The 25,306-nt window shown below is 39.8% G+C and overlaps 1 protein-coding gene across 2 annotated transcripts in view; it reads left to right on the forward strand.

Annotated features, from left to right (window-relative positions):
• The window catches only part of PPP2R2A (protein phosphatase 2 regulatory subunit Balpha), a 112,009-nt gene that overhangs the window by 64,347 nt on the left and 22,356 nt on the right, over nt 1-25,306 (forward strand). For both annotated transcript variants that reach the window (XM_007477811.3, XM_056814614.1), the window contains exon 3: nt 14,781-14,878. In XM_007477811.3, the coding sequence (XP_007477873.1) occupies nt 14,781-14,878 (98 nt within the window). The remainder of the gene's footprint in view (nt 1-14,780; nt 14,879-25,306) is intronic.

Here is a 25,306-nt window from a genome sequence, read left to right on the forward strand (position 1 = left end):
ATCACTTGTTGGCCTTGCTAGAATAGCCGTTCTTTTTTTCCTTTTTTTATTTTTGTTCTGCAAAACATACTTCCATATTGGTCAGTGCTGGAAGAGCTCACTCCTTCACCCCAACCCCCCCAAAACCAGATAAACACCGATGGGAAAGGTGACTGGAGGAGAGAGTGTCCCTGCCGTAAGGCCTTCCCGAATGCCCGGAGCAGTGCGCTGCTGAGAGGAGCCGAGTCTTCCCAGATGACCGTCGTCCAGTGTTGCTGGCACTGTGTTCAAGGTTTTCCTGAGTTCACTCTGCCTCAGTTCCTGTGAATCTTTCCAGCGTTTTCTGACATCCTCTTGCTCATCATTTCTTCTAGCACAGTAGTCTGTCCTCAACGCGTGCCACAGTTGGTCAGCCATTCTACAATAATGGACATCCCCTCCATTTCCAGTTCTTTGCCACCACAGAAAGAGCAGGTCCTTCCTCCTTTTTATTGTCTCTTTGGGATACAGACCCCACAGTGGCATTACAGGATCAAAGGGTCTGCACAGCTTTATAACCCTTTGGGCATAGTTCCAAATTGTCTTCAGTTCACAGCTCCACCAACAGTGCATTAGGGTCCACTTTCCTTTATTGCCATATTGGCCAGAGATCTGGTAGGTGTGAGGTGGCACCTCAGCATTGTTTTAGTTTGCATGTCTCTAATCAAGAGGGATTTAGAACATTTTTTAATATGATTATCAATGGTGTTGATTTTTTCATCTGAGAGTTGCTTGTTTATATCCTTTGACCATTTGTCAATTGGGGAATGGCTTGTAAAGAATGGCCATTTTTTTTTTATTTTATTTTACCTTTTTTATACCCTTACCTTCCATCTTAGAATCAGTACTGTATATGGGTTCCAAGGCAGAAGAATGGTAAGGGCTGGTCAATAGGGGTTAAGTGACTTACCCAGGGTCACCCAGCTGGGAAGTGTCTGGGGTTAGATTTGAACCCAGGACCTCCTGTCTCTACGCCTGGCTCTCAATCCACTGAGCCACTTGGCTGCCCCCCAGAATGATCATTCTTGAAAAACATTAAACTCTAGGAAAGTAGAGATATCGTGGCTCCTAAATTTGTAATCTTTCCTCTAGTCCCAGCAGAGTGTATTTTGTATATATTTGATATATGTACGTGGTAACTTCGTTACTTGATGGAGTTAGCATTTTATAATTATTCATTTTATTTGAAGTCCTGTGTCCCCCGGAAAGTGACTCGTGCTTGAGGTTTGGAGATACACAGAGTATTTTAGAAGCTTGTTAAAAAGCACTTGGATCTTTGAGGAATTTCATATTACACAGAAGCAAAGTTTGCCCCTTTTAAGTGTTAAAACTTTCTTAAAGTATTTTAAAAATGTGTTTCTAAGACCTGTTCCTTTTTCATATGCTGAATTTAAGATTTTCTCCATGATTTGTTGCTGTCGTGAACATCGGTTATTGCTGTGCTGTGATCTCTTCTAAGCTCCAGGGTCCTGTTCTTGTGTTTTGTTCATCCCATGGACCCCTCTGGTTCAGCCTCTCTGTCCCTTCCACAAGGACCCTCATGGGCAGCATGGAAGGGTGAGACCTCTGGCTGATGTCTGCCTTGGGGCCCTTTGGCTTCCCCGCTCCCTGAAGTGATTCTCCGAGAGCTCCAGTTGTCCTCTTCTCTTTGGCATTCAGGGCCCTCCAAACCCTCCATTTACAGGTGAAATAAGGGAGCCTGAACAGCTGAGTTACTCAATCTAAGATGCTGGGTAATGAAGAGAACAGAAGCTTTCTGTCCCTTGGGACCATGGAGCCCGCGGGAACAGTGGGCGGCTTCAGGGAGGTTCTGGGAGATGTCTCCCCTGGCCTCTCCATCCCTCCTCAGGCCTATGCAGTCACCTACGGAGGAATCCTCTTGGCTACTGGATGCAGTTGGCTTAATCCCCAGTGCCGCGGGAGTGTCTGTCAGCCCTCTTTCACTCCAGCCCCCCATGTATCAGTTACTTCAGGGCCGACGAGTGGGGACTGCTTCCTTGTCCGATGAGTTTCAGGGTGCCCCCTGTCCTGCCGTGCTGGTGAAGTGATCAGCATGAACCCTGCTTTGTGGCAGTGCAAGAGCCCAGGATGGAGACTCCTAGGACATGAGGGTAGGATGTGGCTTTTCCATGTTCATCTTGGGGTCACCTGGGCAAGCCACTTCATGTTGGAGACTCTTCTCATTTTAAAGCTATCCGCTTTAATAGAGATCTTCGATCCTGGCACCTTCATTTGAGAAAAGGAGTTGGAGGGAGAAGTGGACGACAGCGTTGCGGTGGGCAGTGGTAATCCTCTGGTGTCGTAAAGAATCTAGCATGAAATTAATAGACTTACTTCTAATTTCCCTGGATTTGAAGCTAGAAGAAACTTTATTAACTCTTTATAGCATCAGGTGTCCGTAGCTTTTTTAAAAAGTTGTTTTATTTTGCCAATTACATATAGTAACAACAACTTTCCGTATAAGTTTTCAGAAGTTAGAAGATCCAGATGGTTTCCCTCCCTCCATTCCTTCCCCCTTTCCCAGAGATGGTAAGCAGCTATTTCACTCTGCATCAGTTCACATAGGTCTTCCTATTTCTTTCTAAAATCATCCTGTTCAGCATTTCTTTTAGCACAGTAGTATTCCATGACCATGATTACACCACAGTTTGCCCAACTATTCCTCACCTGTTGGCCATCACTTCAGTTTCCAACTCTTTGCCACTACAAAAAGAAGAATCATAAATATTTTAGTGCAAGTAGGTCCTTTCCAGTAGTGGTATTATTGGATCAAAAGGTATGCATGGTTTTATGGTCCTTTGGACATCGTTCCAGATTGCCTGCCAAAATGGTTGGATCAGTTCACAATGCATCAGTGCCCTCATTTTGCTATATTCCCTCCAATATTTATCACTTTCCTTTATTGTCATCTTGGCCAAATGGATAGGCATGAGGTGGTACTTTGTTATTTTAATTTGCATTTCCCTAATCAAGAGTGATTTAGACATTTTTTCATTTGATTATCAAAGATGTTGATTTTTTTCATCTGAAAACTGCCTGTTCATGTTCTTTGAACATTCGTCAGTTGGAGAACGGCTTATATTCTTATAAATTTGGCGTCGTTCCCTATATATGTGAGAAATTAGACCTTTATCAGAGAAGTTTGTTATAAAAATTTTTTTCACGGCTGTTTCCCTTCCAATGTTGGTTACATGTGTACAAAGGCTTTTAAATTTATTATGTTCAAATTTTCATTATACATCTTGTAATGTTTTCTAGCTCTAATTTGGTCAGTGATAGCTTTATATTTGTATATATTTTATCCTCTTCTCCCCCAAATTAGATGTAAAAACAATCTTAACATTTGTCTTTATAAATTTTGTATTCCAGATTCAAATTTGCCTCCCCACCTCTCTCCCTGAGATAACAAGCAATCTGATACAGGTTCTACATGTAAAACATATTTCCATATTAGTCATTTTGTGAAAGAAAACTCGGAACAGAAGAATCTGGAAAAATAGTATGTTTTGGTCTAAATTCAGGCGTCCAGGGGTCAGCTGGATAGCTCAGTGGATTGAGAACTAGGCATAGAGACAGGAGGTTGTAGGTTCAAATCTGGCCTCAGACACTTCCCAGTGTGATCCTGGGCAAGTCACTTGATACCCACCCCCCACCTCTCATTGCCTAGCCCTTACCACTCTTCTGCCTTGGAACTAATACATAGTATTGATTCTAAGATGGAAGGTAAGGGTCTAAAACAAATAAATTCAGGCGTCCATCATTTAGTTTTCTGGAGTTGGATAGCATTTTTCTTCATGATTTTTTTGGGGTCATCTTGCATTATTGATGTATTGCTGAGCATAGCTAAGTCATTCACAGTTGTTTGTTGTTCATTGGTGTTTCTGCGTACAGTGTTTCCCTGGTTCTGCTCATTTTATTCTGTATCATTTCATATAAAACTTCCCTGGTTTTTCTGACATCTTCCTGTTTCATTTCTTAGAGCACAATAATATTTCATTACAATCATATGCCGCAGCTTGTTTGGCCATTCCCCAGTTAATGGGCATCCCCTCCCTTTCCAATCCTTTGTCACCACAAAAAGATGATGATTGTAGCTTTTGAGCAGGAGTTGGCCTCAGGAGGCCTATCTAGGTCCATAAATATCATAGGACTTATCCAAAGTCATTCAGAAACTGAGTGGCAGAGGCAAGATTTTACCCAGAGGCAACTGACTCAAGCCACGGCTACTTCCAGCATACCAAACCTTGGTTTTACAGAACAGGAAATCAAGACCCTAAAAAGTAAAAGATTTTTTCTGGTATCATGCAGGTAGTTAACTGTAGAGCTGATCTTCACAGGCCCCCACATCCTACTATTTCTGTTATGAGAATTAGTTGATTATTTATTGATAAAAAGCTACAATGACTATAATAGTTTGAAATGAATTTGTATTTTGTTCATCACAGCCCCTATGTATATTTGAACAATTTATGTGTGAGACAGTTTGGAGCATTGATGTCGAACTCAAGTAGAAATAGATCTCTAGAGTCCATATACTGACTTAACATTATATTTTCTTCTTTAGTCATTTCAGTCAAATCTTACTCTTTGTTGACCCATCTGAGGTTTCTTGGCAAAGATACTAGAATGGTTTGCCATTTTCTTCTCCAACTCATTTTTCAGATGAGGAAACTGAAGCAAACAAGTTGAAGTGGCTTGCCAGAGTCACACAGCTAGTTAAAGTTAAGCATTGGAGACCAGATTTGAATTCAGGATGAGTCTTTCAGACTATAGGCCTAGCACTCTATCCACTATGTCACCTATATTTTATTGTATTTTTATTTTGTTAAACATTTCCTAATTACATCGTAGGTCCTAGTGAAGCCTACGAACCCCTTCTCAGAATATTTTCAAATGCATAAAATAAAATACTTGGATTTACAAAGGAAATCAATTATGTTGAAATAAAATTATCCAAAAAAATTTTTTTAATCAACTTCATAGATCTTAGGTTTGGATTCTGATTGATTTGAGGATCCCTTGGAACAGCCAGTGGTACCCCAGAGGTCAACATCATATAGTTTAGATGAGATCTACCACAGCATACCATGACGCTTCCTGTTATATAGTACTAATGAAGTATTTAATATAAAATAAAAGTATTTTCAAAGCTAATTTTGAAATATTCTTTGGGATCATAGATTTAAAGCTGGAGATGACTTCAAAGGCCATCCAGTCCGGCTGGTTTTATAGCTGAGGAGATGGAGGCCCAGGAAGTTAAGGCCTCAGAAGGGGCAGCTTGGAGCATTTGGGTTCAAATAATTATCTGGTCTCTGTGAGAATCTTTTTCTTCATGGTATAAATTCAGGTTATAAAGAACAATAATATGTATCAGCTTTGCAAGATGGGCTTTCTCTGAGGTTCAGCTCAGTTGCTCTGCTCCATCAGCCCCAAAATATTCTTCCTCAGTGTTCCTGCAGTTAGGTAGGGAGACTTGTCATATGACTGGAGGTCAGGGATTATTATTTTAATGTTTGTCTCTACAGTTGTTTGGAACATAGGCTTTTAATGGTTGTCACAGTGAATTATTAAATTGGCCTGAGGTAAAGAGAAAGAACAGTGAAGCATCTAGGGGCAGGGGGTTAGGTTCAACTTTCTCCTTTTGTGACTGTAGTACCTCGTTTTTCTTCGTTGAACCGTATATTTTCTCATTTGCCAAATGAAAAAAAGGGTCCAGCCCTAAACCTGTGATGCCAAGTCAGCTCCTGGTTATATGTTAGAATTGTTCATCAGGTCCTACAATCCAAGCTATAAGATGGAAGGGTTCTTACAGAAATTTGTGTTCTTTTGGCTAAGGAATGGAAATGTAGACCACTTAGGGATGCCGCTTCCTCTCACTTTGCCCACCTCCACCAACAAGAAGCCCAACATGATATTCTGAAGTCAATCGTTTAGTGATTGGTTACATCTGCACTGATAAGAGTGCTAACTGACTGTTCCTAGACAGGAGTGCACGGGTTTTCAAGGGCACTGTCGGGATTTGCTCTTGAATAGACCCCAAGCTGTTGATTTTACAAAAGTATCTTGGAACGAAGTATCTGCAGGTTCCTGTGAATCTTCCGTGACATTGAGTAGAGGAAAGCACTTGAATGCTCCATGCAGTTAAAACATTTCCCCCCTTTTTTCTATTTTGAGAGTGTTCAGCAGTGTTCCATTTTTAGATTGCAGTGTGATTGTCTCAGCTTTTTTTAAAATTGTATCTTTTACCAAGCCCTCAGCCTTCAGATTTTAGCTATGGAACTTTTGTAGACTTCTGACCCATGCATGCCACCTTCTCTGCTTGCAAGCCCACCACTTAGAAACGAGCAGAAAATACCCGGGGGGGGGGGGGGGGGGGAGCAGCCGCTGCAACCCATCATTCTGCTCATTCTGCTCTGCTCTGCTCTGCTCTGCCCAGAGTGCCGCATAACCCTGGCCATAATTAGCATTGGGATTCTGTTTACAAATTCAAAGAAAAGACCAGCATTCCTTTTGTTTGGCAACTGGGGTGTTAACACTGACGAAAATACACAATCGAATCAGTGTTCCCAGAAGATGAAATGCTTCCCCTGTCAATTCTCCCATAATGTTAAATCTACCCAGTCCAAAAGCAGCGCTTTGAGGTCTGCTTGTTTCTTTGACCAAGGTACGGGAATAACAGTATTCTTAACGGTGAGTTCTTTGATTTTCAAAGGATCGGCCGGCTGCTTGGGTTTCTTTTCAGTGGCACACAATTCTGCTAGGAGAAAAATGTTTGATAATATATTCTTTTTCAGAGCTAATCAAATTGATTCACTTGAATTATGACCTAAGTAAGATAGAAAGGGGTTATTTGGGAAAATGTTACTAAAAATGTCTAGGTGCCACATCTAGATGCTTTAATTGATATCTCATTGACGTGTTCTTTTTTGTAGCTATGAAATTAATTGGAACAGTAATGGAAGTATATATGTATGTGAATATATGTTTTTGGTCACTATACACATCTTTAAAAATTCTAATTGTGTTTTTTTAGTTTGAAGATACTTTACGGGGAAAATGTTTATTATGCTAGAGAGCTTACCTACCCCAGTAATTCATTTGTGTAGTAGATGCTCTACAAAAGGCCAGAAGCTGAAACAACTCCTAATCACTGTGGCAGGGCCACCACATACTGCCTTGGCTTGCCAGGCCTCTTCCGACTGGCCTGCTGTGCTAGCAGGAGAATTAAAATCATAGTATTTAGAGTGGGAGGGCCTTTTAAGGCAGAATAAATCTGGATTCTAGCTTACATTCCCTGGGGTTAGACTGTAAAAACTAGAGAATAGGCAGATGTAGAGAGTGAGTGATAGCTACCATCCAGCTACTTGGGGGAATGAGATGGCAAAATAGCTTCTGTTTTTAGTCAACAGCATAGAATCCTTTTTATTAACTTCTTCACGTTTGCAAGGTTTCATTTGTATGAGTTCCAGTTACTGATGATTGTTTTAATAATGTGAGAGATGATGAAAAAAATTTTAAAGCTTCAGTAAGCATAGAATTTGCTTAGTTTTCTTTTTCACTCACTTGTTGAAAGATGTGTTTGGGTTGCTTGATAAACAATTAGTGGTCTGAGAGCATCATGTGTATTAAGAGATACACATCAAAACTACTGACTTTGAGAAAGCTGCCCCCTCCATACAGTATTTACAGACCATACAGTAGTACATACAAAGTTACATTATGGATCATGGCATTAGAACTTATTATTATTAGCTCAGTTACTAAACAGTTAGACTTCTAGCTTTCCTGGTTGTCTGGAACTTACTGTTGCCAATGGAAAGCTTTAAGCATCATTTGGGATCCAGGCATTTTTAGGACCCTTGATTGTGTTCAGGCCTTTTGGTTTCCTGCCTAATAATGATCTGTTTTCTACTCTTCCTTTGTTGCTTTTACATTTCAGATGATTGAAAGTCATCCCTGGATATCTTATCTGTTGAAGAGAATTGCTTCTTTCTAACTTTTATTTTCTTGACAGATGGAAAGGAGGAAGGTAGATTATTTACTTCCCCTTCTCCCTGACTGGGAACATAGTCTTCCAGCTTATGACTTGAACTTTTCACGTGCACTGATATCTCTCTTGGAAGATAAACCGGTAGTTAGAGAAGAAAATAGAATTTTCCTTCCCCAAAAATATTGAATGCCAACAGATAAACCTCTTCTACGATTTAAGTCTCAGATTGTTCAAAATGGGCTTTTTGTGAATGAAACTAGTTACCTCACTTCCAGGCTGACTCTCTTCAGCTTTCTTAGCTTGACTTGGGGTTTCCCCTGTGTCTGCCATGTTATTCCATCTTAGCTGTTCTCAGATTCTTTTCCATTTGTATTATTTGATGACTTCCCTCATCTAGCCTCGTCCTTTGCAATGATGCTCTTTCCTACCTGGAATATTCTCCTTATCTCCTTCCCAAATCTTGAGTATCTTTAAAGCCAAATTCAAATGACTCTTCAGCAAAGGCTTTCCTGACTGCCTTGCCTCCCCAATTTATAACATGTTGTTTGTACTTGGTGCTCCTTTCTCATGTTGTCTGTGTGCTGTACTCTTGGCCCTGGGAGCTCACATATACTAAGGGTTGGACAAAAATTGGGTGAAGTTAATGGCTAGGTGTTAAATGGGTCAGGAATATGTACCGATTGATAGAATGGCAGCAACCTGGAGCATTTTGACTCATCCCTACTGCATCTATATTGTTCTTCCCCTTAATGCAAAATGCTGGCTGCATGTCTCCAGATGTGGTATCGGGGTGGGGGCAGGTGTCGGGGAGGGGTCCCATTGCCCTGAGTATGATGACCTCACTGGCTTGCCAGCACCATCATCTGACAGCTTAGAAGCCCCCAGAACCTTGAATTCCAGGAGCCGCTGCAATATCTTGTCAAGAGTTAGTGGGGGAAATGGGTCTGGGTGGAGAACTTTGAACAGACAGCCAGTTTGAATTCCAAATGAAATATTGTCAAAGGATGCTATTAATGTTCAATTTTATATCTAGTTTGAGTGTGATAGACTGACTAGTGCTGGTGTAACACTTTTAACATAAATTTCCTACCTGACCACACCTGTCTTGCTTTGGTCTACAATGCAGAATTGCCCAGTCAGAGGGCAGCTGGGTGGCTCAGTGGATTGAGAGTTAGGCCTAGAGACGGGAGGTCCTGGGTTCAAATTTGGCCTCAGACACTTCCCAGCTATGTGATCCTGGGCAAATAACTTCACCCCCAATGCCTAACCCTTACTACTATTCTGCCTTGGAACCAATACACAGGATTGATTCTAAGATGGAAGGGTGAGGGTTTTAAAGGTGGGGGGGGGGGGACTGCCCAGAGTCATTCTGAGCAGCTGTTTGCCCTCTTAGTAATGCCAGCCAGCCAGCCGGGTCTCCAGAAGTGTGTTGTGTCTACTGTAGAAAAGTCCACAAGTGGTACTGCTGACGGGACCTGCCTGTCTACTTTTCCTTTTTTGTTGCAGATAGAATGACAACTAAATTCAGTTTTGCACTTCTAACATAGATCTTGGGTTCAGTGTTCTAGAGGAAATCTTTAGGAATAGCCTTTTGGCTCCTGCTTTACTTTATAGTTTAAATCACCCATATCTGTATTTCCCCCCATCATTGGCAGGTCATCTTCCATCCCGCTTGCTGCTTTTAAAAGAAGAAGAAAAGTATTGTATGTATATCAGTTACCTTTGGAAGTTGTCTACACACTATCGTGTGGGGGGGGGGGTTCCTAAATTTTTGTCTTTTTATTTAATTTTCCCCACACTTTATGTCCCTGGAGAGGTAGTTGAGAATAAAGAAACCTAAATCTTAACGGTTGCCACTAAGAGCTGTGGGATTTCCATTGGCCATCTCTGTTCTTTATTTTCTTTGTAAGATAAAGTGGTGACCTTTATGGATATTAGACCCCTCCAGCTCCTCAAATCTGGTTGTCTCTGGTCTTTTCTATCAGCATCATAATGGTTTTTTTAAGTCCCCTACAGTGCTTAGGGCCCTACTGAGTAGGGACTCAATACATGTTTGTAAAATGGGGATGATAGTATAATAGCACTTGCCTCCTTATTGTAAATAGATAAAATGATATTTGTAAGGCTCTTGGGACATTTTAAAACACCAGAACTACTGGCCAAGCCAAGCTGGCTAAAGAAAGCATTTACTCCCTTTTACTAGGGGTTTCATGGTGGCGCCCAGCTCTAGGACACAAAGCTAGGAAACACAGCTATCTGTTGTCCTCCCACCTTAGCCTGGGCTCCTTTCTGTCCTTGCTGCCGGACACCTGGTGATGATGATGGTGATGACCCTGAGACTGGAACACTCGGCCAGCAAGGGTGTGCCACCTCCCGACGAGATGCCATTGCTTGACCCCGGGTCCTCAGATCACTAATGTCGGCGACCAGATCCAGCAGAGTTCCAGGGACAGGTTGGACCAGGAGGCACTCACTGTCTGCTAAAGTCTGCCCGAAGTCCCTAGGCATTCTGGGAGATTTCAGGAGCGCAGAGAGGGATGCCTGCCATGGCCAGGATGTGGAGCATCTCACAGTGGGGAGCCTTTGCGGGGGGGGGGGGGGGGGGTCTTTCCACATTAAAGGATTTTTCTCTGGAGCATTGGAGATGGACTCACCAGGAGAAAGCAGTCAGTAGAATTGCTGCTAAGGCTGTTTATTTAGAACTCTTACTAGTATGGATGTTGTCTCAGGAAAATTCACAGAAATGCAAAAACTTTCTATGAGAAGGCTTGGAAATGACCCATGTTCTTTCTATTTCACTTCCTGGCATTGCTCAGTGTTCAAGCCACAACCTAACATTATTAGGATATGAGCACTACCTTAAAAACATCCAGCAGGCAGCCAGGTGGTTCTGTGGTTGGAAAGCCAGGCCTAGAGACAGGTGGTCCTGGGTTCAAATGCAGCCTTAGACACTGCCTAGCTTGGTGACCCTGGGCAAGTCACTTCTCCCACATTGCCTAGGCCTTTCTGTCTTTCTGCTTTGGAACTGACAACCCAGTATTGATTCTAAGATGGAAGATAAGCTGTTAAAACAGGCATGCTCATCCTTCCAAATCTTTTCATCAGTCCCTTGAACTATTGCCATCAAACCCCCCGGTCAGCCACTGGGGTGCCTTGTGCGGTGGCTGCCCGGCCCCATGGCCCCTCCAAGTTCACGGTCCTCAAATGCCTTTCAATTGATTTCCCGGGGTGTCAGCCTTCTTGACCCAGACTTCTCCCCAGTCCAGGGCCTTCTCTTCTGGGGGATCCCTGATGTACTTGGACGTGCCTTCTGTTTGGGCTTGCTCCCTTGCCTGGCACGGCCTTTCCCATTCTAGAGTGCCTGAAAGTCTCCTTGAAATGCTGCCTCCTCCTTGAAGCCTTCCTTTCCCCCTTTGTACCGTCTCTGTGCTTATTGCTCAGGCCCTTAACGTGTAGTTTGGGATCAGGGGATCTCCTTGAGGTCAGTCAGGGGTGGGCAGTCATCTTTGTCCCCCGGTCAGCACAGTGCCTGGCACACAGGGAGTGCTTCATGCACAAATCCTTTTGATTCGCGGCCTACCATAACTAGTTAGTTCTCATTTCCAGAGTAGGGTAAGCACAAAACTGAAGAGGATCTAGTTGTCCAGCTTTGGCTTAAAGACCTCCAAGGAGGGGACCCGCCTGGCCTTCCTGCATCAGCCTGTTCTAATTGTGGTTATGATGAATTGTTAGGATTTTGCCTCCCCTTCGGTGCCCTTGTCTTTGCATTGGTTCTTCAGGGATGTTCTAGCTCCTCAGAAACTTGGAACGGCTACCATGTCTTCCCCACCACATATGTATTGTCTTATGTTCAGATCAGATGCCGCTTCCCCATAATTTGTGTCTCTGTGACTAACAACAAAAGCCAATATCTATCTGTATGTCTATATCCACACACATTTACTATGTGCCAGGCGCTGTGCTAAGTACTTTATTAATTTGATTTGATTCTCACAACAACCTTGTCAGGAGAGAGGCTCTTTGTTATCCTCATTTTTCCATCCAGGAACTGGAGCAAACAGGTTAAATGATTTACCAGGCTTCACAGCCAGTAAGTGTCTGAGTAGGGATTTGAACTCAGACCTTTTAGGCTGCCAGCACAGCACGGTCTATCTTCCACACACTAATACCTCTCTTAAGAAGATTTCTTGTCCCATTTCTGACTCATGTGTATCCCATTAAAAGTCCTATGTCTTCTTATAACGGGAAAAGGAATATGCCCATGTATGCCCATATACCTTCCATCCTTTTACAGCTTTTTCCCCCCTTTCTTTTTGAACCTAAGGGCTGGAGTATATTCATTGAACTTCTTCCCAGAAAAGAATGCACACTCCTAGACATCAGTTTGCTTCCATTTTGCCTTTGCCTTGCCCAGTCTAGCATGAGTTCTAGCACTAGTAGACCTTAATAAATGGTTCTGCCTGTCTCCCATCCCCAGGGACCTCAGATAGCAGCTCCCATGGCTTCTTCTCCTCCCTTCAATTCTACCGCTGTATGGGCAGCTTTGCTGAGGTTCTGCACCATGTCTTAATAATCCAAGTGTACTGTACCAGTGTAACCCTTACTCTCGAGTTGAGCTCATCATCTTTTTCAGTCATACATTTTTGGGGTGCTGCCTTTTCCCCCTCTTTGTATCCCTAGTGCTTCTGAATTGGAGATAAAATATTCTTTCATCAGGATTTTATATGATGGCATCGGATGAGAAATTTATTAGATTAGGCATTTCAAAATGAAAGTGATTCATTCACTGGGAATGTAGCAAAATGTCCATTTACACTCATGTCTTTTGGGGATTTAAAAATTTATATATATATGTATGTATATATAATTATTATTACTCTAAATATTTGACAAGAATATACTAAAACTTCCAAAGGATTATCTCCTGTTGTCAGAAATATGGAAAACGGTATTCATACTAATTTTTATAGGACTCTCAGCATATTTCCTTTTTGTGTGAATGCTTTGTTTAAGAGAGTTTGTTTAAATAACGTGGTGAATAATATACCTAGCCTTCAACGTAATCTCTTCATGGTAAGGCCTGGTTCTTTGCCTTAGAATTTTCTTCGTCATAAAAATAACTGTTGTATTACTTGGGAAGAAAAAACAATTACCTTATTTGAACTTTGCTCCAAAATTGACTTTTACTTTTGTGTGTAACTTGACTACGAGTCCAACACAGACCTTGCCTGGTTGAGCAAGCGTAATAGGGAGGAGCTCCCTCTCTCCCTTCCTCTCTCTTCCCCCCTTCCCCCTCCCCTCCCTCCTTACCTTCCATCTTAGAATCAGTACTGTCTATTGGTTTCAATGCAGAAGAGTGGTGTCTGAGGCCACCTTTGCACCCAGGACTTTCCAGCTCTATGCCTTGCTTTCAATCCACTGAGCCACCCAGCTGCCCCGATCTCGTCACCTTTTCTGATTGAGCCAATAAATTATGAATTAGTAACAAGTTCCTCAGTAAAATTTCCATAGCGTTTTTTCCAGGTGTTTCCAGATATAGTATTCTTATATCTACTAGTAAAATTTTTTAGATTTAATTTTAATTTTTATTGTCATGCAAAATACACTTCCATATTGGTCATTGTTGTAAGAGCACTCACACATAACCAAAACTTCAAAATAGAACCATAAGTACACTGATATAAAAGATGACTCCAACAGTTCTTTCTCTGGAGGCGGATAGCTTTCCCCTTGTAAGTCTTTCAGGATTGTCACAGAGAATCATCATCCAATATTGCTGGTATTGTATACAGTGTTCTCCTGGTTCTCGTTTTACTCTGCATCAGTCCCCATAGATCTTTCCAGCTTTTTCTGACATCTTCTTGCTTATCATTTCTTATAGCACAATAGTATTCCATCACCATCATGCATCACAATTTGTTCAGCCATTCCTCAATTGATGGACATCCCCTCCATTTCCAATTCTTTGCCACTACAAAAAGAACAGTCATTTTTATTCAAGTGGGTAGTTTTCCCTTTTTTATTATCTCTGGGATACAGACCTAGTAGTGGTATTACCAGATCAAAAGGTATGCACAGTTTTATAGCCTTTTAGGAATAGTTCCAAATTATCCCCTAGAATGGTTGGATCAGTTCACAACTCCACCAACAATGCATTAGTGCCCCAATTTTGCCACTTTCCTTTACTACCATATTGGCCAGAAATCTGATAGATGTGAAGTAATACTTCAGTATTTTAATTTGTATTTCTCTGATTGAGTGATTTAGAACATTATTTCATATGATTATTGATTGCTTTGATTTCTTCATCCGAAAATTGCTTGTTTGTATCCTTTGACCATTTGTTAATTAGGGAATGGCACAGAAGTTTTCTAAATATATGTAAACAATGGAAATTAGAGTAAGATGGGGTTTTAAAATGTAAAATGATTTATTTCCATAAACATAAAATGAAACATCAATTCTTAATTCTGCTAAATGCAGAGGTGTTTTTTTTTAACATATCCATATAGATCAGACAACTAGAATGGTACATTATTTATGTTTTTAGTTATAAATAATATCATAACATGATTTATTTGGGAGAAATGTTTTTGATTGTTGGGGTTTGACAATTACTACCTAAACTTAACAAATCAAAATCTATTTAAGTGTTGCTTGATATTTGGATTGTGAGTAAATGTTTCCTTTTAAACATATTCTATGACTGAGAGTTGTATGGCATTGATTCAGGAAAGAAATACTGACTTCTTGTTTCTTTTTGATTATACAGCAGATATAATTTCTACAGTAGAATTTAACCATTCTGGAGAATTGCTAGCAACAGGAGATAAAGGAGGTAGAGTCGTCATCTTCCAACAGGAGCAGGAGGTGAGTTCTTCAGGTTTGATCTTGAATCCCTGGGTTGTTAACAATACATTCTTCAGATGTATTTGGAAGCTTAGACTGCCTGCCTGAGGTCATTGTTTGAAAGAGCAAATAATATTAATGACAACAGTAGTAACCCGGAGTGCCTTAAGATTTGCAAAGCCTTTTTCATAGATTAATCTTTGATCTAAATGGCAGAGACCAGACAAGACATCTCTAGCAGATGGCTTCACATTTTTCTCCATAGTTGGCTTTTTTAGTTTACTTGTTTGTTTGTTTTTTCCCCCAAACATCTTAGGAAAATTGACTAAAAGGACTATTTGAGGCTTTCTTTCACTGTAAGTTTATTTCTTTTTTTTTTCCTAGAGCTATGTGGATCATAAATATGGGCCAGCCTCTTCTAAGGGGTTTGTCGAATATGCTCTTATACTCTGCTTTAAAAATGCTGCCAAATTAAAATCAAAAAGGGGTGTCCCTTTTAGTCCTGGGCATTTTAACTGCTCACCCACAGTCAGTGTTTTAAGTGCCTGTTGCATGACATTCGGGCATGAAAAAACTAAATATTTAAGTTGGATTCTAGAACCATTTTCCCAGATTTAGTGATAACATTTTTCTCAAAGTGGAGCTGATTATTAGAACCTTCTCCAACCTTGCTTTTATAAAGCAAAAAACCTGACAGCCATGTTAAATGCTGTGACTGAAGGATGTGGCTAGAACTGAACATGCTTCCAAGATTGATGGACCAGATTTCCCATCAAAATGGTGCAAATCCTTAGTATGACTTGCTTGCTTTCCCCTTGTTCCTGACCTCCCTTTTGCAGATCGGTAGTAAAGCTTGGCCAGTTAATTTAGCCATAGGCACAGCCCCAAGTTTCCAGGGCACTTTCTATCCTCTGTCCAGCTCTGATGTTGGATCTTCACGATTAAGTGGTCCTAAGACCAAGTCACCAAGGGTTAAGTGCCCCAAAGCTGCTGGGTCTGTTGCAGTAAAAATTCTTGGGTAGAGGTTTGAAAGCTTGGGAAATTCCTTACGCAAATCAAGAACCTGGTAATAATACTGCTACTTTGCACTTCTATAGCGTCTTTGACCTGAGGATCTCAAAGTGCTTTACAAACACTAATGAATTAATCCTCACAACACCCGTGAGGTAGGTAATTCCTTGTTAAAAGAAATGGTTGATAGCATCTGATAGATACACCAACCCTGGGAATGTCTAGATTTTTCTTTTGAATTGGCCTGGGCAGAATCTAGGAGGGGTTTTTTTCTCTCTTCTCTTTGTGCTTGGAGTTCTAGTTAGCTAAAATCTTGATCATAAATATAACCACAGAAGGGTGTTTTTGATCACTTTGCTATTTTTAATATTCTATCTTTGTATAGCATAGACTCATATTCAGAACTCAAAGATTCTCTAGTGATAAATGAAGGTCTTGTGTTTCCCTTTTAAATATAAGTAGTTAATTCTAAGCTTAGAGGTCTTTCACCTCAAAATGAGGTCATTTGCATATTTGGGGGAGAATTTAAGTGAGGTTTGTTAAAATCTAGTTCAAAGTGAAGAATGACTTTTTAAAGAAAAGACAGGATAAGTTTTTTTGATCATAACGTTCTGTTCCTATAGATAATTGGGTGGTTGGGGTTTTGTTAGGCCCTCTTCCTCACTTCCAGTATTTGCTGGTCCGCTATACTAAAAAACTAAAAGTAAGAAGTAAAGTTACTGGTATTTTTATAAAGCCTGGAATGTTTCGGAAAATCCCAAAGTCAGAATACTTTGCAAAAGGAATTATTTCCTTTGTCTGTTTTCCTAAGCCTTTTCCTACTAAAATATTTTTAAGAACTACTATTATAGACACTTAGTAAAAAGAAAGGATCCAAATGACCATTTTCTGGAATAAGTCCATTGTTGAAGATTAACATTAGGTTTAATTGTGAATGCACGTTTCCTCCTGTTTTTAAAGTAATATACAAAGGATATGCATTTATATATCTACACACACATTTATACATGGATTTCTGCCTTGAAATTTGGGCTTATTGTTCATGATTGCCATTTCCCATATATTTTAAGTCGTGATTTTCCAGGGGAACTCCTGTTCCTAGGATTATGTTGTCCTCTCCTCTGTGTGAGAACCTTTGAGTACTCAGGAACTCTTGACTCTTTGGCTTGGCTGCAAAGTGGTACTAGAGTCCTATGTTGAGAATACTGTTATATCATGCCAAAGGAATAAAAATCACTTGTAAAGTCTTATTCGAAAATAAATCATATAGGGGGCAGCTGGGTGGCTTAGTGAATTGAGAGTCAGGCCCAGAGACAGGAGGTCCTGGGTTCAAATGTGATCTCAGACACTTACTGACTGTGTGACCCTGGGCAAGTCACTTAACCCCCATTGCCTAGCCCTTTCTGCTCTTCTGTCTTGGAACCAATACATAGTATTGATTCTAAGACAGAAGGTAATGGTTTGGGGAAAAAAATAAGATAAATAAATCATATAATCAAATTTTAAAAAGTCATATCATCCGTACAAGTTGGATAGCAGAATCCATGGATGTGTTAGTACCTACAGTTTATATCCACAGCTTAAGAATGGCCTAATATCTACAAATAGTTTGTCTTCAGTGCCCTTCCCTGCAGAGGCCTTTCCCCATCTTCTCTCCTATTGCTTTGCAAAAAAAGAGGATATATCTTAATGGATTATATTGTGGATTAATAGACTTAATTATCATTGAGTATGTATCAAAGTATGTTACCTTGTATTTATATGTTTGATGTTTTTTACTTTAAAATTTTTTCTATCGCTCTGATTTCTGCCTTAGGATCAATGCTAAGTATCCATTCCAAGGCAGTAAGGGCTAGGCAATGGAAGTTAAGTGATTTGCCCAAGGTCATACAGCTCTGAAGTGTCTGAGGCCACATTTGGACCTAGATATTCCTGTTTCTGGGCCTTATGCTTTTCCACTGTGCCACATAGCTGCTCTTCTGATTCCTGTATTTTGATACATTTGTCACTTTGCTTGATTCAATATTGGAAGGTGGATTTGATCTCATTCCCGTTACTGAGTACTCCTATTTTCTGTGCAGAACCTATTTAGGTTCCTCTTAAATTGATCTTCTTTAGATAGTAAACTTGAACTGAAGATTTTCCATTCCTGGAAATTTTCCTAGAGAGCTTTGGAAGACTATCCATGAGGGCTATTGGAGAAACTATTTTTGCTATTTCCCCAGGTTATTCAAACTAGATGAGTAGATGATCTCTAAGTACCCTTCCTCGTCTGATATAGGAAATCTACTGATTTCTGCCTCCAGTCTCCCACAAGAAGAAACAAGAACTATTCCTTTGGGCCTTCTGCCAGCCCAAATCAGATATTTGGAGTTGTTGAGTTCCCTTGTTTGTTAGTTCTGTATAGCCTAATAGACATCCTAATCCCTAGAATCTCAGTAATCATTTCAAGGTAGGGAGACCTTCCTTTTAGTCTACCCAAACCACTGGGTGATTCATTGCCTAGCAGACGTTTCTCTTTTTTTCACTGCTGGTCCTCAGATTTAAAAACCTGCCGGCTACAGAGTCAAAGACTTCAGGTTAAAATACGATCTCTGATACTAACTTGATGATCTTGGGCAAGTCACTTCATCTCTCGAGGCCCCTTTAAAATGAGGAGGTTCGACTAACTGACCTCAGAGGTGCCATCAATCAGATGGTTGATGCTTTGTTTCTTCCAGAATTGGACTTAACTTCCTGAGCACGACATACTTGTTTCTTTGTATTGCCTACAATGTATCCATATTTTCCAGCTGGCCTGACAATTAGCCATTATTTAGTATTGCATTATCTTACTGAACAACAAAGATTGCCAGAAACCATCCGTTGTCCAAGATTGAATAAAATCATTTTTAAAAAATGCTTGTTTGCTCACTTTATTTCAGGGCATTTAATGACCTTTCATCAATGTGTGGTTCTCTTCCCCATCTCCAAATGTCATAGTTATCAAAGAATGACCAAGTACATGTAGTTGTGGCAACTGAGGACACTGGACTGGACTCGGGTCCTTTCTCTTAATGAGAAGGTTGGATTGTATGGTCACAAAGGTCTTTTTTCTTCTCAATAATGCTATACATATGAAGTACAATTAAAAAAAAACCTTAATAGTAAGAAACTTTTAAAAATTTAGTTTAGTAGAAAGATATTCAACCAATGTTAAATCTTTAATAAGATTTCCAGTTCAAGTTCATTTAACCAGAACTTAAAATTTACTAGAATACCATTTCCTGAGCATTCCAGGCAATTGAAGATTAATGTATATATATGAAAATCAAGAACTTGGGAGACTGGTGGGTTGGATATTCTGTATAAATTCTGCACATAAAAGTTTTATTTTTGGAAGAACCAAACTTCATTTTAAAGCACTGGTGTTTATTTTGATTTATTTTTAGACTAATTTTATAACTGATTCAGAAAACTGATTATAGTCATCTTTTGTGCCAGGGCTGTTTGAAGTTCTAGTAATAATGACTTGTTTGCTTATCTGGCTGTACTTCTGAAACAAATACACGGAATTACAGAATTCAAAGTAGGAATTGGAGAAGTAAAGCAGCCTCTGCTTATTAACCCAGAAGGTCTAGAAGCTTGGACAGATTAGACATGAAAAGACATGGTAGAGAGTTTTGCCCACTACATGCATTCTTACAAGTAGGTTTCATAGAAGAACCTGGACATTCAACCAAAGCTTCTCTCTCCAGAATTACTGATAGTCTTCTTACTTGCCAAACCCAGTGGCCTTTTTTCAGCCCTCCTCCCCTTTGACTTCTCTGAAGCCTTTGACACTGTCAGTCATCCTCTTCTCCTTGATACTCTCTTTTCTTGAGATTCTGAGATAATCATCCTTGTTTATTTCTGATCATCACATCGTATGTGGATGTTGGCAAACTGAAGTGGTACCAGGACAGGTAACCAGGATGGTGAGAATTGGGGAGCACTTAGCCTATTAGGTGGTGCTTTGAGAGGAAGAGTCATGAAGTACATTCATCAGCAATAAATCCAATGGCAACAAGTGTGGTCCTTGGTGGATTATTTGCGTGCAAGTGTATCCTGTTCTGTGTAAATCAGCAATCATCTATGGCAGGATTTCTCACCTTTTGAATTCACATAATAGGACATCAGGGGCTGCCTGCCCATGCCAGTTTGCTCCCTCCCCCAAACTTCCATTTTTCATGTCCAAACATTCTAGAGCTATTTCCTCCTTATCTAGCTCATGCATAGAATGCCTAGTAAGGATTTTTATCTGACACTTGATTGCTCCCCATTTCTCTTCTTCTCTCTTTTTTTTTTAAATTTTAAACATTATTTTATTTGGTCATTTCCAAATATTATTCACTGGAAACAAAGATCATTTTCTTTTCCTCCCCGCCCCCCCCTCCCACCACCTTTCCCTCTCCCATAGCCGACGCGCGATTCCACTGGGTATCACATGTGTACTTGACTTGAACCCATTTCCCTGTTGTTGGTATTTGCATTAAAGTGTTCATTTAGAGTCTCTCCTTAGTCATATCCCCTCAACCTCTGTAGTCAGGCAGTTGCTTTTCATCGGTGTTTTTACTCCCAGTTTATCCTCTGCTTGTGGATAGTATTTTTTAGATCCCTGCAGATTGTTCAGGGACATTGCATTGATACTAATGGAGAAGTCCATCACCTTCGATTGTACCACAGTGTATCTGTCTCTGTGTACAATGTTCTCCTGGTTCTTCTCCTTTCGCTCTGCATCACTTCCTAGAGGTTGTTCCAGTTCACATGGAATCCCTCCAGTTCATTATTCCTTTTAGCACAATAGTATTCCATCACCAACATATACCACAATTTGCTCAGCCATTCCCCAATTGATGGGCATCCCCTCATTTTCCAATTTTTGGCCACCACAAAGAGCGCAGCTATGAATATTCTTGTACATGTCTTTTCCCTTATTATCTCTTTGGGGTACAAACCCAGCAGTGCTATAGCTGGATCAAAGGGCAGACAGTCTTTTATCACCCTTTGGGCATAGTTCCAAATTGCCCTCCAGAATGGCTGGATCAACTCACAACTCCACCAGCAATGAATTAGTGTCTCCACTTTGCCACATCCCCTCCAGCATTCACTGCTTTCCTCTGCTGTCATGTTAGCCAATCTGCTAGGTGTGAGGCGATACCTCAGAGTTGTTTTGATTTGAATCTCTCTGATTATAAGAGATGTAGAGCACTTTTTCATGTGCTTATTAATAGTTTTGATTTCTTTGGCTGAGAACTGCCTGTTCATGTCCCTTGCCCATTTATCAATTGGAGAATGGCTTGATTTTTTGTACAACTGATTTAGTTCTTTGTAAATTTGAGTAATTAAACCTTTGTCAGAGGTTTTTATGAAGATTGTTTTCCAATTTGTTGCTACCCTTCTGATTTTGGTTACATTGGTTTTGTTTGTACAAAAACTTTTTAATTTGATGTATTCCAGATTATTTATTTTGCATTTTGTAACTCTTTCTAAGTCTTGCTTGGTTTTGAAGTCTTTCCCTTCCCAAAGGTCTGACATGTATGCTATTCTGTGTTCGCCTAATTTTCTTATAGTTTCCTTCTTTATATTCAAGTCATTCACCCATTTTGAATTTATCTTGGTGTAGGGTGTGAGGTGTTGATCCAAACCTAATCTTTCCCACACTGTCCTCCAATTTTCCCAGCAGTTTTTATGAAATAGTGGATTTTTGTCCCAAAAGCTGGGATCTTTGGGTTTGTCATATACTGTCTTGCTGAGGTCGCTTGCCCCCAGTCTATTCCACTGATCCTCCTTTCTGTCTCTTAGCCAGTACCAGATTGTTTTGGTGACTGCTGCTTTATAATATAGTCTGAGATCTGGGACTGCAAGGCCCCCTTCCTTTGTATTTTTTTTTCATTATTTCCCTGGATATCCTTGATCTTTTGTTCTTCCAAATGAACTTTGTTATGGTTTTTTCTAAATCAGTAAAAAAAAAATTTTGGAAGTTCCATGGGTATGGCACTAAATAGATGAGTTTGGGTAGGATGGTCATTTTTATTATATTGGCTCATCCTACCCATGAGCAGTTAATGTTCTTCCAATTTTTCAAGTCTAGTTTTAGTTGTGTGGAGAGTGTTTTGTAGTTGTGTTCAGATAGTTCTCTCTTTTTTTTAAAACTCTTACCTTCCATCTTAGAGTCATGTGACAAGGAAATCACTTTAAAAGACTGATATATATTAATTTAAGGTCGCCAAGGAATTCAGCTATGTAATTCCTAAATGAAAACTCAAGTCAGCCGTCAACCTTTTATAGAGTTTAATTACAAACAGGAGGAAGAAAGGAATTAGAGATAGAGAGAGAGAAAGGGGAGAGAAGGGAATAGGACTTAAATACCCCTTCTGTTTAGGCTGGGCCAAAAGGCCCAAGCCCTTAGATAGCTGGGGCAAAGAAAGGAGATCAGTCCCTATTACTCACGTGACCAAAATGGAGAAACAGTCTCAGGGCCCCCACCTCCAGCTTCCTTCAGAGCAAGCATCTCAGAGCACCTCTCCAACCCCTCAGAGCCAAAAACTCTCCAACCTACCTTCAGTCCTCAGACCCATCCAAGTTCCCTCCCCTCAGTTCTCACATCTACCAATCACTGTCCATCATTTTCCCTGTGCCAGTGGTGGCTCTAGCTTAACCCAGGACCGCCCAGAGGTCTGTGGCTTTGCACGTGTCTGTTGGAGGTCATATTCTCAAATAATTAAATCTTGATCTTTTGCTACAGCCCTTCCTAAATCCTGTTACCCTGAGTAGGGTAGAGATTGGAATAATTAAATTTTGATCTATGCTGCAGCCCTTCCTAAATCCTGTTAGGACTGAGTTGGGTGGAGATTGCAATTTCCAAGACTTGGTTCTGTCATTCCAAGTATCTCCATTGTATCAATTCTAAAATCAATCATGACTCAAAGAAATTCCTGTTCTATGCTTAAACATAGGTCAAAGTCCTTTCCATTGTTCAGCAAAAGGTTTCTGTCCTAAAGTAATCTTAAGAAGGGAGGAGAAGGAACCTCCCATGCCAATGGGGTTCACATTCCAATAGCCAAGACCCACTATCAATAGGAAATTTTTCAAGTATGAAATTTCCCAATGGTGAAATTTCCAACATTTATAAGTCTAAGAAATTTTTAGGTTTACAATCCCCCCTGATGATCATTGGGAGACTAGTCTCCCCATTGATCATTTAACATAATCATTTTGTAGTTCTAAATTCACTTCTAACTAAAGATATACACAATATTTAATTTTCTAAGAGAAATTAGAATAGTGAGAGAGGAAATAGAAAAGAAAAGAAAGCAAAACCAATGTTTGCTAGGCGCATTGACAGAAAGCCAAATTAGGGGCAGTCCCTTTTGGCATAAATATGTACAGTTACAATAAATGTTCAATCAAAAGTTCAATTCAATCAATCGCATCCAAAGTTTATTCTTGATCTTCTTGATGAAGTGTAGGTTTTCAGCATCTTTCTGCAACAGTTCATTCTCTGGATATAAAAGTTTCAAGCTTCTTTCTTGAAGATCTTTTCTCAAACAGAATCAAAATCTTTGAATTTTTTTATAAAAGTAAAATCTTAAACAAAATTCTTGGATTTTTATAAAAATACAATCTCAAACAAAAAAAAATTCAAAAATTCTTAGATTTTAAATTAAAATACAATCCCCCCTGAAGTATTAAAATATATATATATATATATATATATATATATATATATATATATATATATATATATAATATGATATATATATATCAAGTTTAGCTCAGAATGTAATGTGCAGTTATGGGGGTGTATATGTCAATTATCAAAAGAATAGAAAAATGATAAAAAAAACATAAGAAAAATTCAAAATAGGCCTTGTATAGGTCCAGTTTAAAGTAATTTCTGTCCCACAAGTATGTAGGACAGAATGCAGTAATATTTCACTTAGCCATTTGTAGCCAAGACTACAGGAAGTTGCCATAATATAAGAAGCCTATAATATTTTATCAATAAATGGCAGGTTCCCATAGTTTAAAGCTTTTAGGCATATATTGATATTATAGCAAGAGTATATATATTAACTTGTATTACTGCAGGGAAAAATAATATTAATATTAATTATGTGTGCCTTCAGTACAAAAAATGAGAAAAAAATCAAATATTCTGATCAAAAAATAAAAGAAAAGAAATAAAGAAAAATAAGAAGAGAAATCAGTAATTCAATATATTCTTGAAAAAAAAACAGCATCCATTTGTCTATGGATTATTATCTCCAATTCATATGAAAAGATAGAGTCACAATTCATATGATAGAACAGAGTCAACCAGTCTCAGCAGAAGATGCTTTCTTCACATGTGAGCAGTGAATCCAAGAGTCTCTTTCTCCAATCTTTATAGATGTTGGAGTAGTTAATAATATTTGGAATGGTCCTTCCCATGAAGGTTGAGTTGCTCCAGTTCGCTTGAAATTCTTGATATAAACTTTATCTCCTGGGTTCAGGTCATGCAGAGAAAAGTCTAGTGGTCCGGCTTGTACTGCAGCTCCGGATTCATGCAAATTTGGTTATAGAAACTTCTAGGGAGCAGGGGTTTTCCTTCAGATGACACCCATACTCCATTAATTTGTTTTGCTTTAAATTTTTGTTTCCATTTTTCACTTCCTTTTCATTATAGGAAAGTGATAAATTTAAATCATCAGTGGTTGTTAATGTTAAAATTAATCCAGGTCCTTCTATGGCTGCTAGTTTTGCAGCGGCATCTGCTCGGTCATTTCCTCTAGAGACAGGGTCAGAGCCACCTGTATGGGCAGAGCAATGAACTACAGCTAGGGCTTCAGGCAGCTGAAGAGCAGAAAGTACTTCATTACTCAAAGAAATTCCTGTTCTATGCTTAAGCATAGGTCAAAGTCCTTTCCATTGTTCAGCAAAAGGTTTCTGTCCTAAAGTAATCTTAAGAAGGGAGGAGGAGGAACCTCCCATGCCAATGGGGTTCACATTCCAATAGCCAAGACCCACTATCAATAGGAAATTTTTCAAGTATGAAATTTCCCAATAGTGAAATTTCCAACATTTATAAGTCTAAGAAATTTTAAGGTTTACAGTCAATACTATGTATTGGCTCCAAGGCAGAAGAGTGGTAAGGGCTAGGCAATGGGGGTCAAGTGACTTGCCCAGGGTCACACAGCTGGGAAGTGTCTGAGGTCAGATTTGAACCTAGGACCTCCGAATCTAGGCCTGGCTCTCAATCCATTGAGCCACCCAGCTGCCCACTCTCTTCTCTCTTATGGCTAAACTCCTCAAGTAGGCTATTTGTAACTTAGGGTGCATCTACTTCTCTCTCATTGGAATTCTCTATAAATCTAGCTTTTGACCAAAGTTGCCAGTGAGCCTTTACTGCCAATCCAATGACCTTTTCTGATGCCT

This window comes from Monodelphis domestica, chromosome 1 (genome assembly GCF_027887165.1).
Source record: "Monodelphis domestica isolate mMonDom1 chromosome 1, mMonDom1.pri, whole genome shotgun sequence".
Lineage (NCBI taxonomy): Eukaryota > Metazoa > Chordata > Mammalia > Didelphimorphia > Didelphidae > Monodelphis > Monodelphis domestica.